This window comes from Pituophis catenifer, unplaced genomic scaffold, assembly GCF_029215685.1.
Source record: "Pituophis catenifer annectens isolate HBS135680 unplaced genomic scaffold, rPitCat1.0.hap2 SCAF_7, whole genome shotgun sequence".
Lineage (NCBI taxonomy): Eukaryota > Metazoa > Chordata > Lepidosauria > Squamata > Colubridae > Pituophis > Pituophis catenifer.
In genome coordinates, this window is record NW_027256887.1 from 10,244,907 (window position 1) to 10,259,791 (window position 14,885).

At 41.9% G+C, this 14,885-nt stretch overlaps 1 protein-coding gene across 1 annotated transcript in view; it reads left to right on the forward strand.

The window, feature by feature from the left end:
* The window catches only part of LOC139319988 (protein mono-ADP-ribosyltransferase PARP12-like), a 35,062-nt gene that overhangs the window by 17,974 nt on the left and 2,203 nt on the right, over nt 1-14,885 (forward strand). The window contains exons 6-12 of the mRNA XM_070948101.1: nt 931-1,054; nt 5,155-5,323; nt 7,800-7,920; nt 8,529-8,622; nt 9,259-9,394; nt 10,468-10,598; nt 14,319-14,470. Coding sequence (XP_070804202.1) covers nt 931-1,054; nt 5,155-5,323; nt 7,800-7,920; nt 8,529-8,622; nt 9,259-9,394; nt 10,468-10,598; nt 14,319-14,470 — 927 coding nt within the window. The remainder of the gene's footprint in view (nt 1-930; nt 1,055-5,154; nt 5,324-7,799; nt 7,921-8,528; nt 8,623-9,258; nt 9,395-10,467; nt 10,599-14,318; nt 14,471-14,885) is intronic.

A 14,885-nucleotide genomic window follows, 5' to 3' on the forward strand; every position in this document is an offset into this window, starting at 1 on the left:
TGGCAGCCCCTGAGATATTGGAACACAGCTATCACGTCTCCCCTAGTCCTTCTCTTCATTAAACTAGATATACCCAGTTCCTGCAACCATTCTTCATATGTTTTAGCCTGCAGTCCCCTAATCATTTTTGTTGCTCTTCTCTGCACTCTTTTTAGAGTCTCTACATCTTTTTTACATCGTGGCAACCAAAACTGAATGCAGAATTCCAAGTGTGGCCTTACCAAGGCATTGTAAAGTGGTATTAACACTTCACGTGATCTTGATTCTATTCCTCTGCCCTCAACTTATAACCATTTGTTTAACCACTTACAACAATGATGGGTGCTACTCTTCTGCCTGTAATAAATTCATCGTAGAGCAATGTTTTTTCACCTTGGCCATTTTAAAATATGTGGAATTCTGGGAGTTGAAGTCCATGCATTTTAAAATGGCTAAAGTGGAGAAACATTGCTCTAGAGTAGAAAAAATAGGGAAGAAAGGCAAGGAAAGGTATGGGATCTCTTGGATCCAGAGTAACCAAGATGCCTCGTGGTAGTTTCCTTGGCAATCGTGTAGATCCAGATTTTCATGGCTTTCTCCTGGGGATCTAATCCAGTTTATGTAACAAACACCACTTGATAAACCAAAAACTCGCTGCTTTATTATAGGAACCTGAAAATAGGACATAACAAAACAGGATACGAAGTTCAGCCTTACTGTTGCTTTTGGATTTACATCCTGCAGAGCAGTCAAGTCTTCCTTATCAGGCAGAAAATGATGAATTTAGATTTTTGCTTTTATCCATCAGCATGGAAATTTGACTCAAACTTTTATTTCCCAAAGAGGAACAGCTAATCACTGTACTTTTTGTAGTAAGCATGCCTGGAAGCTTGCTTTTATAAAATGTATAAAGAAGCTTAGATGATTTACTTTTACTCATTCGCTTTGTAGATAATTGCAGCATGCTCCATTATGATCTTCCTTATCGGTGGCAGATCTTCACCAACAATGGCTGGAAGGATCTTCCCAGAAGAGAGGAAATTGAAAAGGCTTACTGTGACCCAAATATTACCAGGTAGAAAATGAAATTACGATCTTTGTAAATATATATGTATATGTATATGTATATGTATATGTATATGTATATGTATATGTATATGTAGGTCTTTGGTTATTCGGGTTTTCTCCCGCGTAAAATTGGAGGTGTCTTGGCAACGTTTCGACGAAGTCTCATTCGTCATCTTCAGGCTGGTGTTCTCGGCTTCGTGCTTCTAGGAGCAATGTGTGTGATCGCAGAATGTGATTGCTCCTAGAAGCACGAAGCCGAGAACACCAGCCTGAAGATGACGAATGAGACTTCATCGAAACGTTGCCAAGACACCTCCAATTTTACGCGGGAGAAATCTGCAGCCCTAGCTCAGTGGAATCACATCCACTCGATTCTGGGCTTTTTTCTTTCTGGCAGCCAGCAAGTTCTTGCTGCCAGGTGAGAGACTTATATAGATCTATTTCTGGCTCGTTAGCCATCATCAGTAAACCACACCCACATCTCATGTATCCTCCCTGTAAAGGTACAGTATCTATTTTCTTACTTCTTTGTAGGATTTATGTGTGTTTTTCCTCTAGCCAGGTTTTTCCTACGTAACCAAGGTTTTTCTGCAGCCCTAGCTCAGTGGAATCACATCCACTCGATTCTGGGCTTTTTTCTTTCTGGCAGCCAGCAAGAAAGAAAAATAGAAAATAGATATTGTACCTTTACAGGGAGGATACATGAGATGTGGGTGTGGCTTACTGATGATGGCTAATGAGCCAGAAATAGATCTATATAAATCTCTCACCTGGCAGCAAGAACTTGCTGGCTGCCAGAAAGAAGAAAGCCCAGAATCGAGTGGATGTGATTCCACTGAGCTAGGGCTGCAGAAAAACCTTGGTTACGTAGGAAAAACCTGGCTAGAGGAAAAACACACATAAATCCTACAAAGAAGTAAGAATATCTATCTATCTATCTATCTATCATCTATCTAGCTAGCTAGCTATCTTAAGGGATGTTTGCTTTTCCCTGATGGGATTGAAGCCCTGGGTGCTTTTCTCCAGTAAAAGGGTGGAGTGGGCTAATGCCAGGGGCCGTGGTGAAATCCAAATTTTTTTACTACCATTTCTGTGGGCGTGGCTTGGTGGGCGTGGTGTGGCTGGGGAAGGCTACTGCAAAATCTCCATTCCCACCCCACTCTGGGGTCAGCCAGGGGTGGTATTTGCTGGTTCTCCGAACTACTCAAAATTTCTGCTACCAGTTCTCCAGAACCTGCTGGATTTCACCCCTGGCCAGGGGTCTCTGCAAGGAGGAGATGTCAAAATTTGCAAGATGGTGGCTGCAGATTTTTACAGGCGCCTCAAGGGCACCTCCGATTCAATACCGTGTTTCCCCGAAAATAAGACCCTGTCTTATATTTTTTTGAACCCCGAAATAAGCACTTGGCCTTATTGCTATGCACTCAAAAGTCCGATTGGGCTTATTATCAGGGGATGTCTTATTTTGGGGGAAACAGGGAAGTTCTGTGTTTCAACTCAAAATTTGCTGTTTATTAGAAGAAAGATGGGTTGTGTAACTTGAAAGAGATGTTATTTACCGAAACAAGCGGATTTCTAGCTATGTGTGTTAACCAAGAAGGCTTAGTAAGGAAACGATGTATATCTTTGAATGTTACTTATTGCAGAGTTGGCCATTCAAGTAGAAATCTCGTCATGTTATTCCAGGATCCAGGGGGATGAAAGCTAAAGTCGTAGGAAAAACCTTGGTTTAAAAGAAATCTCAGTCTTATAAGTGTTTTAGTGTCCCATCTTTTGGCGAATCTTGTAAATAATCCCGAGATTCTTAAATTGTCCAACTCTCAAATAGTAATATTTCCCTTACAGCAAATCTCTCAGTTTAGGTACAGGCAGTCCTTGACTTACAACTATGGCAGCATCCTCACTGCCACATAATCCAAATCCTGGTGCTTCGCAAGCAGTATGTATTGAGCATCCCAGGGCCGTGATCATGTGACGTTTCAAAATGGCTTCCGACTAGCAAAGTCAAAAGGGAGAAGCTTTGATTCACTTAACAACCAAGCTATTCACTGAACTGCAGTGATTTGCTTAACAAGCCTGACAGAAAAAGTCATAAAATCGGGCTCTGCAGCAAGGAGGCCATCCATTCTGTTAGGGACATGGAAGTGGGTGGTTCTCTAAGCAATTCAGGCATAGCCACAAAATCCATGCCAGTAGTTGTTTAGCAATGGAAATTCTAGTCCCAATTGTTGAGAACTATTTGTACCCAGTTTTAAAATGTTAGGGAATAAAAAGGGATTCACCAACACTCCCTGCCCACCCTTTGGAGCAAATCAATATTCCTGTGAATATATTTGCTGATTTTTTTTTTTTTAATTTGATTTATATGCCGCCCTTCTCCGAAGACTCAGGGCGGCTTACAATGTGCTCAGCAATAGCCTTCATCCTTTTGTATATTTATACAAAGTCAGCTTATTGCCCCCACAACTGGGTCCTCAATTTACCTACCTTAGAAAGGATGGAAGGCTGAGTCAACCTTGAGCCTTAGCGAGATTCGAACCTGCAGTAATTGCAGGCAGCTGGTCTTAATAACCAGCTTAATAACAGGGTGCCTTAGACCACTGTACTACCAAGGCTCTAGTATGAAGGCTCTATTTTGATGAAGTTAATTTTCCAATAAGCAAGCAGATATATTTTATTTTTGTTACATGAGTCAGTTGCACTTTCCCATTGTCGGGAGAAGTTTATGCTGTATTTTATGATGATTAAGCAATAAGGAAACCAAGTGCATTTAATCTACGGAGAGAAGTGTGGGTCTCCCTCCCCCCGCATCACTTTTTTTTTTTTCCTGAATGGCTCATTATTGAATTAAGGCGGGGCTCTCCAACCTTGGCAACTTTACGAACTTGTGGACTTCAACGCCCAGAATTCCTCAGCCAGCTTTGCTGGGAGGGGAGGGCGAGGGGCAAAGCTGGCTGAGGAATTCTGGGAGTTGAAGTCCACAAGTTCGTAAAGTTGCCAAGGTTGGAGAGCCCTGAATTAAGGGATTCTTTTACACTCCCCTCCAAAAAAGCTTTTTAATGCTCCAACCTTCCCAAATCTCAATTTTCAAATGCACCAATTACTTTTTTTTTTTTTTTAGTTCCATACTATTTTCTTTTGACTGGTAGCAAAAACTCTTTTAGTGACTGATAACAGCAAGCCCTTTGAGCATCTAAAGGTGGCTCCTTTTTCAGAGAGGAACTACCGTATTTTTCGGACTATAAGACACACCTAAATTTAGAAGAGGAAAACAACAAAAAAAGGTTTTGGGCTACCTTTTTTTCCGGCTCATTTTCGAGGCTTTTTTCAGCCCATTTTTGGGGCTTTTGGCCTGTTTCAGGGCTTTTTTCGGCCCATTTTTGGGGCTTTTTTTAACCCGTTTGCCAGGCTTTGTCCAACCCGTTTTCCGGGAATTTTTCGGCCTGTTTTCATGGATTTTTTCAACCTGTTTTTCCCAAAAAAACGGGCCAAAAAAGCCTCAAAAATGGACACAAAAATCCTCAAAAACAGGCCAAAAAAAGCCCAGAAAACGGGCCAAAAAAGCCTCCAAAATGGGCCAAAAAAAGGCCTGGAAAAGGCCGAAAAAAGGCCCGAAAACAGGGCGTGCGGAGGCCAAAAAAAATGGCTGGCAAGTGGGGAGGGCTTCGGCAATATTCAGTCTATAAGACGCACAGATATTTTCGTCCCCTTTTGGGAGACAAAAAAGTGTGTCTTATAGTCCAAAAAATACGGTAGGTTAGATCTGGGGGAAATCTCCACAGAGATTTCCAGGATTTAGATCTGGAGTTGAAAAAGGGCCCCAGGTCTGAACACAAAACACTGCGTGGAAAGGATATACAAATGGAAGATTAAAGTTTTTCCTTACAGCTTGGAATTCACTAAAATCAAGCACAGAATCCATGGAGAAGCAGCAGACCAAGAAAAGTGGACTTGCCTATTCTGTGCAAACCCAATAGTCAAGTTTGTTAGATATGGATCACGATTTAACCTCCTGGGTAAAACTATGGCTTGTTCAGGGGAGGGGAGAGAAAACTAAACTGATTCAGTGGAGTGGATAAACCCAGCCGAACTCTTTCTCCTCCACAGGTTTCCAGATCTAGATCTAGATTTCACGACCATGACTTTTGTCTCTCCTCCAATTCGGCGCCTGTCCACTGTGTCGTCCGTCACCAAAGAGCCGAAGTTTGTCATGACAACCAAGTGGCTGTGGTACTGGAGGAATGACCAGGGCCAATGGATCGAATATGGGAAACAGGTCAGTAGAGGACTGGGGCACTTCTACTCTATGGAAATGCTCTGTTAGCTTGGTTCTCCAGTCCTGGGAGAATTCTCAGCCAATAAAGGAGAATATTTGTTAGCAATCAGAGCGCGCTCTCTGAGCTTGGTTGTTCCTATGCAGATGTTTCATTAGCCAAACTGGGATAAGGTTACCTAGTTTGGGTAATGAAACATCTGCATTAAAGCAATCAACACCATGATGATGAGGATGTTATCCATTCTCAGCATCTGGGGAGGAAAAAGGGAAGCTTTCAAATTATTATCAGACTAAGAGCAGACAGACATTTCAACGTTGGCTCCTAAGTAGGGCATTGGTCCACAAGGGATTCTATGAGGAAGAAGCCCAGACAATTCATAAACTCTCTCCTGCCACCAATAGCCTCCCACCGACCAGTCCGTTCCCACAGGGAGGGTCTCCTCAGGGTGCCGTCAACCAAGTTATGTCGACTGGCGGCGCCCAGGGGGAGGGCCTTCTCTGTGGGAGCCCCATCCCTGTGGAACGAACTGCCCCCGGAAATTCGTAAGATCTCCGATCTCCGGGCGTTTCGCTGCGCACTGAAGACCCTATTATTCCGCCAGGCCGGACTAACAACACAATAGCTTTTAAATTGGGATATTTAAATTTATTGGGGTTTTAAATCTGAGCCACTTTATTTAATTATTTTAAATTTTATATTGTTGTTTTGTTTGTGTTTTTAAACAGGCTGTACACCGCCCTGAGTCCTTCGGGAGAAGGGCGGTATAGAAATAAAATTATTATTATTATTATTATAAACACCTTGGCTTAATGTACTCACCAAGACATGAGTGTCCCTGTCTAGTTTTTAAGATTCCATAAGTAATCTTTTTTTTTTTCCTAACGTTAGTATTATTTATGGTGATTCTGTGTCAGTCTTGCCTCCTTAGTTGTTGGATTGGACACAATATTAGGAAAGGAGAAGCAATGATTTAGGGTGAAGGTTAGAGTGGGTGTCAGCAACACCGTGGCTCTGGAGCCGCGTGCGGCTCTTTGGGCCCTCTGCTGCAGCTCCCTGTCCCATGACTGTCTGGCCCCACCCCTCACCCTCCCCTCCCAGTCACTCCTCGCCTAGCCTTGGAAATCCGAGAGGGAGAGGAGAGAGAGACAGAAGACAGAGGGGGGGGGGTGATAGAGGGGTAGAGAGAGCAGGGGAGAAAGAGAGAAAAGGTTTTTGTGGTTTCCGGTGTTTTTTAACAACAGGTTCTCTGCCCAAATGACCGGCTGGGTAGGCGTACCCAGGGGTGGGAGTGAGTGATACGGAGTTGGCCACGCCCACCCAGATTTTGTGGCTCCCGGTGTTTTTTTGTGTGTGGGAAACGGGTCCAAATGGCTCTTTGAGCATTTAAGGTTGTAGACCCCTGGGTTAGAGGTTATGTAATAGATTTCTCTTTGATAGATTTTTATTTGATATTTGATATTTTATTTGATATTTGATAGATTTTTATTTGATAGATTTGATAGATTTTGATAGATTTGATAGATTTCCCCCACCCTTCAGAGGTTGCTAGTTTCCATACGCCTTGTGCAGTGTCAGGAGGAGCAAAGAATGTGGGAATGTGTATTAACAACATGGCATTTTCTTACATTGTATGTTTATTATTGGTGAGAGCAGTGGTTTACAAACTTGGCAACTTTTCAGTTGGGCAGACTTCAACTCCCAGAATTCCCCATCCCATGCTGGCTGGGGAATTCTGGCAGTTGAAGTTCACCCATCTTGCCAAGTTTGAAAAACGCTGATGGAGAGTTTTTCTAGCATCTAGCTAAAACTAGATGCTAGCTGTGGGGCTAAAACTCCTTGAAGAGAGGATGAGCATAAACATAACAGAAAAAATGAAACTGATGGTAGAACAGAATTTTGATTAGGCCTTATTACCATGTCAGTGGATTTCTTCGGTGTTAAAGAATACCTGTTCTAAATACAGGTAGTCCTTGATTTATGACCATGATTGCAACCAGAATTGCGGTTGATAAGTAAGTCTTCATGTGACTGGACCTGATTTTACGGCCATTCTTACTGTGCTCATTAAGCGAATCATCTGATCATGAAATAAATACAGTTTCCACAGTTGGGAAGATCACAAATTGCGATCACATATCTTACAAGATGCTGCGACCTTCATTAATGTGAGTTGGTTGACATGCACTGGAATTGCAATCACATGATTGCAGGGGTGGTACGATGGTCATAAGTTCGCAGACAGATTATCAATCACTTTTTCCAAGGCTGTAACCTCAAACCATTATTAAATGAACAAATCATAAGTTCAGGACTACTTACGTTGTGAATCCAGAATATATTCTTGTATAAGAATTTCATTCAGGAAGGTGCGTGCAGAGGGGAGCAGTGGTCCTTATCCTCTAACAATAAATTACACATAATTATGTATACATTTTTATAGTACATTTTACAGTATTATACATTTCATTTCCATAGGACAAGCAATTCCAGCCTGCCAGTCTAACTTCAGATGACTTGGAGAACCTTTACCTAGCAGACCCAAATGGAAGTATCCAATTTGAAGCTGGCTCTCAGAAATATTTGCTGAACTTTAAAAGTAAGGAATCCCACTTCAAGAGGTACCGTCGGTTCAAAATATCCCTAAATCTGGTTTCCCCCAACACGATCTTGACGTTAAGTGGAAATTGTTTTTGTAAATTGGCTAGGCACAGAGGATTTTTTTTTTTAATGGTTGCTGCTTTGCTTTCAAATTCCCATTGAATAAGACGAGCAATTGAGTTTGACCTCAGAGCTATAATTTGCTTAGTGCCTCCTGGGGCACCCCTGGTTTTCTAATGATTTTGTTGCCAAGTGGGAAGAGTCAGAATTATTGGCTTTTTTTTTTTTTGCATAGGGAAGAAGGAGATGAAGACTAAAATCACTCCAGTTTGTGGAGATGAAATGAGGGCCTTAATCCTCTGTAACATTTAGATTATCTTCCAAAAAGAAGAAAGTTCCGGAGGTCAAAAATGGGACTTTGGAGTTTGCGAGTTTTTGCAGGGCCCTAGGTGCTACTCCAGCTTTTGAGATTTAGTTCAAATCTGATATGGGGATAAAAGCATCACTCCATATATTTTTTCTGCATATTTTCTCTAGGCATAGTCAGTGACTTTGGGGTTTTTTTTTTCCCTTTAAACCTAAAAAGATTCTATCCTCTTTCTCGAGATATGACCCAGAAAAATGTGAACTATCCTACCCAACGGGAGGTCCGAAGACGTCCCAAGTTTGTTTCCTCTGAAGATGTCAAGTCAAAGAAAGGGTAAAGTAGAGGGGTGTGGGGATCTCAGAATCTACCATATTTTTCAGACTATAAGACACTTTTTGTCTCCCAAAAGGGTGTGAAAATGTCTGTGCGTCTTATAGAATATTGCTGAAGCTTCGCCCGCCTGCCATTTTGGGGGGCCTTTTTCAGGCCCGTTTTCAGGGCTTTTCTCAGCCTGTTTTTGAGGCTTTTTTCGGCCTGTTTTTGAGGCTTTTTTTCAGTCCGTTTGTGAAGGTTTTTCTGTCTGTTTTTGAAGGTTTTTTCACCCCGTTTTTGAGGCTTTTTTCGGCCCATTACCAAGGCTTTTTTCAGCCCATTTTTCCAGAAAAAACAGGCCAAAAAAAGGCTGGAAAAGGGCCAAAAATGGGGTGCGCGGAGGCCAAAAACTTTTTTGTTGTTGTTTTCCTCTTCTAAATTAAGGTGCGTCCTACAGTCAGGTGCGCCTTATAGTCCAAAAATACGGTAATTAAGATCCCATGCTTCAGTTTGCTTTGTTCCTTTTTTTTCTAATTTCTTGAAAAGGTAGAATCCTACTACGACTTTTGCTTTTTCCCCTGAGTGGTTCTTGTAGTTGGAACTAGATGAAGCAGATTAACCATTGTCCCTCACACTTTTTCTTTTGCTTGTACCCAGACACACAGCAACAGCAGCAGCAACAGCACCAGCAACAACAGCAACAACAACAACTGCACGCATAACGTCTCCCGTAACAACTCCAACTTACCCTCCAAACTGGGATAGCACAGCTCTACCTGCTATTGGATACGCGGTAATGGATTTCTTGGTGTTATTTGCATCTTTTTCATGTATATTTATTACTGCCCTATTCCCTGTTTTATAGAAACTTTATATTGCAGTGTAATGAAGTGCTGGAGAAAAGCTTTCACCTGAATAAAATCTAATATTCTAGGTGAATTAATGAAAAATAGTATGTAGGTGTCTGAAAAGCATATGTCATCTTTAGGCTTGCATTAAACTATCCAGAAGTACATTAGAATATTAAGTTTGAATTGTAAAAATAAGTTTATTTCCCTCACAACCTGCTCCTTAAAAGGCTGACTGGTGGAAATTCTGGGGAGGAGGAGGTGCTCATTTATAGCTTCATTACTTCTGTGGTCTCTTGTGGTTTCCATAAAAAGCCAAAACATAAAGAAGAGAAGAGTAGCAATCTGAGGAAAAAACATGATATAATGCACTTGTACATTGTGTGTGTGTGTGTGTGTGTGTGTTATTTATTTATTTATTTATTAAATTTATATCCCGCCCTTCTCCCCGAAGGGACTCAGGGCGGTGAACAGCCGAGAATTAAAATAACATACAATATAAAAGTTAAGATAATTAAAAATAAATTAAATTAAACGGCTTCCCAATTTAAAACCCCTAGCTATACAATTAAAAAAAACTAACCCATAAAACCTATTCAGGCCAGGGTTGATGCTCAGTAGTCTTTCCAACTCTGATATGAACTCAAATTTGTAGGATTCCAAGTATTCCAATTTGGGAATTTAAATTGAATAAATCATTCCCTTTCTTTCTGGAGTCATAGCAATAGCACTTAGACTTATATACTGCTTCACAGTGCTTCACAGCCCTCTCTAAGCGGTTTACAGAGTCAGCCTATTGCCCCCAACAATCTGGCTCCTCATTTTACCCATCTCCGAAGGATGGAAGGCTGAGTCAACCTTGAGCCTGGTGAGATTCGATCTGCCAAACTGCTGGCAGCCGGTGATCAGCAGAAGTAGCCTGCAGTACTGCACTTTAACCACTGCGCCACCGCGGCTCTTATCTTTGTCTTGACCAAGACAAAGTGTCTTCAACGCTTCATAATATCTTTGTTTTTAGGTCATTGAACTCAAGAGAGGTTCTCCGGAGTTCTTGAAAATTGAGAATCTCTTTCAGATGACGATGAAAAACTATAAAATCCGCAAGATAGAACGAATTCAGAACCCATCTCTTTGGCAAGTCTACCAGTGGTTTGTATTTTATTTTATTACATAATTGCTATCAATGTTACAAGAAGCCGAGCATTGTGACCTCTTAAGGCAGTCATTTTATTACCTCCATTGAATTACCCAGAGCATAAATTACCCAGACTTTCAAAATTTATTAGATGCATATCTTTAATTTTTATATGGGTGGTGCGGTGGCCTAGAGGTGGAGCTCTCACCTCACAATCAGGAGGCTGTGAGTTCGATCCTACGTAGAGGCAGATATTTCTCTCTCTTGGCACACTGAGAATATATCTGCTGAAAAAAACCTCTGCATTGGCAACAGGAAGGGCATCTGGCCAGTAAACACTCAGCTCCATTCAGTTGCCCAGACTCCAACCCCCATTATGGCGTTCTTAAAAGAGGATGATATCTTTAATTTTTATACCTCTATAGCAGTGTTTCTGAAGTTTGGTCACTTTCAGATGGGTGAACAACAACTCCTAGAATTCGCCAGCTACATGCTGGCTGGGGAATTCTGGGAGTTGAAGTCCACACATCTCAAAGTGGCCCTGTTTGAGAAACATTGCCCTATAGACACTGAAGTTTCTCAGTAATTAATTGAATAAAAAATGAGAATGTGCAGTCCACAAAACGTTGTCATAATTAGCTGCAAAACAACAGAATAGAATAGAATAGAATAGAATAGAATAGAATAGAATAGAATAGAATAGAATAGAATAGAATAGAATAGAATAGAATAGAATAGAATAGAATAGAATAGAATAGAATAGAATTCTTTATTGGCCAAGTATGATTGGACACACAAGGAATTTGTCTTGGTGCATACGCTCTCAGTGTACATAAAAGAAAAGATACATTCGTCAAGAATCATAAAGTACAACACTTAATGATGGTCATAGGGTACAAATAAGCAATCAAATCATATTAGGAAACAGTCAATATGAATTGTAAAGATACAAGCAACAAGATTACAGTCATACAGTCATAAGTGGGAGGAGATGGGTGATAGGAACGATGAGAAGATTAATAGTAGTGCAGACTTAGTAAATAGTTTGGCAATGTTCTGAGGATTATTTGTTTAGCAGAGTGTTGACGTTTGGGGAAAAAACTGTCCTTGTGTCTAGTTGTTCTGGTGTGAAGTGCTTTATAGCGTCGTTTTGAGGGTAGGAGTTGGAACAATTTATGTCCAGGATGTGAGGGGTCTATAAATATTTTCACAGCCCTCTTTTTGACTTGTGCAGTATACAGGTCCTCAGTGGAAGGCAGGTTGGTAGCCATTGTTTTTTCTGCAGTTCTAATTATCCTCTGAAGTCTGTATCTGTCTTGTTGGGTTGCAGAACCAAACCAGACAGTTATAGAGGTGCAGATGACAGACTCCATAATTCCTCTGTAGAACTGGATCAGCAGCTCCTTGGGCAGTTTGAGCTTTCTGAGTTGGGGCACAAAGAACATTCTTTGTTGTGCTTTTTTGATGACGTTTTTGATGTTGGGTGTCCATTTTAGGTTGTGAGATATGGTAGAACCTAGAAATTTGAAGGGCTCTACTGTTGATACTGTGTTGTCTAGTATGGTAAGAGGTAGTGGTATGGGAGGGTTTCTCCTAAAGTCTACCACCATTGCTATGGTTTTGAGTGTGTTCAGTTCCAGATTGTTCTGGTCGCACCACGAGGCTAATTGCTCAATGCCAGCCTGATCATTGTCCAGATAATCTCCCCCCAAAAGCTCAATTTTAAATAATGTTTGGAATACCATCAAGCTACGTGCCTGCCTGATTTCTGTCTGTCTTATGATCAGAAGCGAATCTCTGTGAAGCTATGGGGTCTCCTGCTTATTTATTTGTTTGTTTGTTTGTTTGTTTGTTTGTTTGTTTATTTGTTTATTTGTTTATTTGGTTCGATTTATATGCCGCCCTTCTCCGGAGACTCAGGGCAGCTTACAATGCTTTTAAGCAATAGCCTTCATACTTTTGTATATACCTGCTTAGTAGGGCTTTCGCCCCCCCCCCCCCCAAGCGGGGTTCTTTTTTATACAAGGTCAGCTTATTGCCCCCACAAACCAGGTACTCATTTTGCCTACCTCGAAAGGATGGAAGGCTGAGTCAACCTTGAGCCTAGTGAGATTTGAACTTAAAGTAATTGCAGGCAGCTGGTGCTACTTAACAGCAATTTAGTCTGCTGCGCCACCAAGGCTCTTGAGCAGGGGGTTGGACTAGAAGACCTCCAAGGTCTCTTCCAAGCACAATTTCTTAGACTGAGGGGTAAAATAAATGATAGAGAAACTAGCAAAAGTAAATTGACTCGATTATGGGAGTCAACTCAACTTCATTAGAGTTTTTGAAAAGTACGTAACACTGATGACCTTTTAGGATCCAAAATAGTTCCTTTTTTAAAAAAAAATTGGGTACGGTCTCCCCCCCAAAAAGGAGGCAGATGAATTAAAAGTGAGGAATACAGGTAGTCCTCAACTTACAAAAGTTTGTTTAGTGACCATTCAAAGTTACAATGTGAAAAGTGACTTATGACCATTTTTCACCCTGATGACCATTGTGGTCACATGATCAAAATCGGGATGCTTGGCTACTGACTCACATTTATGACGGTTCCGGGATCATGCGATCCCCTTCTGTGACCTTCTGATGAGCAAAGAAAGGGGAAGCTATTTAGGCAAGAAAAACAAAATGCTCAGGTACCGTATATGTGGTACCTTGCTCAATAGTAGTAACTGTGAGAGGGATCTTGGAGTCCTAGTGGACAACCATTTAAATACCCTGTTTCCCCCAAAATAAGTCATTCCCTGATAATAAGCCTAGTCGGGCTTCTGAGCTCATGGCAATGCGGCCAAGTATTTATTTCAGGGTTCAAAAAAATATAAGACAGGGTCTTATTTTTGGGGAAACATGGTATGAGCCAGCCGTGTGCAGCAGCTGCCAAAAAAGCCAACACAGTTCTAGGCTTCATAAACAGAGGGATAGAATCAAGATCACGTGAAGTGTTAATACCACTTTATAAGGCCTTGGTAAGGCCACACTTGGAATCCTGCATCCGGTTTTGGTCATCACGATGTAAAAAAGATGTTGAGGCTGTAGAAAGAGTGCAGAGAAGAGCAACAAAGTTGATTAGGGGACTGGAAGCTAAAACATATGAAGGACTGTTGCAGGAACTGGGTATGTCTAGTTTAATGAAAAGAAGGACTAGGGGAGACATGATAGCAGTCTTCCAATATCTCAGGGGCTGCCACAAAGAAGAGGGAGTCAAGCTATTCTCCAAAGCCCCTGAGGGCAGGACAAGAAGCAACGGGTGGAAACTAATCAAGGAGAGAAGCAACTTAGAACTTAGGAGAAATTTCCTGACAGTTAGAACAATTAATCAGTGGAACAACTTGCCTCCAGAAGTTGTGAATGCCCCAACACTGGAAATTTTTAAGAAGATGTTGGATAACCATTTGTCTGAAGTGGTGTAAGATTTCTGTCTAAGTAGAGGGTTGGACTAGAAGACCTCCAAGGTCCCTTCCAACTCCGTTATTCTATTTCTATTTTCTCTTGTATAGCTCATTTTCTGGTAGAATGTGGTTCTCATCAGACGTGGTCCATCCTTCTCTCCTTCGTCCTAGAAAGCTTGCCGTCTTAAGTGCCCCCTTTTCTCTGTGGTGCTGAGCCGAGAGGCAGTCCATCCCCTATGGAGGAACATAATTGCCTTCAGCTTCAGCGTTGGTAGAACAAGATAAATCTTTCCTTTGTTCTAGGCAAAAAGAGCAGATGATGAAGAAGAAGATTGGAAAGTTTATTGACGAAAGGCTTCTCTTCCATGGGACAAGCCCTTCTAGCTTGAAAGCCATCTGCACAGACAACTTTGACTGGAGACTCTGTGGCACAAATGGGACCGTTTATGGGAAAGGTAAGGTGCTTGGACCCAAACCAGAAAGGAGCTTTGTTCCCTCAGGGAAGACAGATAATGCTGAGCTGCTCTTCCTTTCGACCCACTAAGGGGCAGCATTTCACTGACTTTGATGGGCTCTCTGAAGTTTAGGAAGATCTGGTCGGTATTTGGAACAAGAGGCTGTGAGAAACGTTAGGGCGGTGGCCTGGTTTGGAGTGTGAAGGGCAGGGGTGGGCTTCAAAAATTTTAGCAAGGGGTTCTCTGCCTGGTTGCTGGGTGGCCGTGGCTGTGGCCTAGTCAGCCTCCTGCACCATGGCAGGCAGGAAGGGGGGGCTTTTTGTCTGAGCCCGGGAGGGCCACAGGGCCACAGGAGGCTGTTGTGGCCAGAAACTAAGCCCAGGAGGCCTGTGTGTGGCTCTCCTGAGCGCCATTT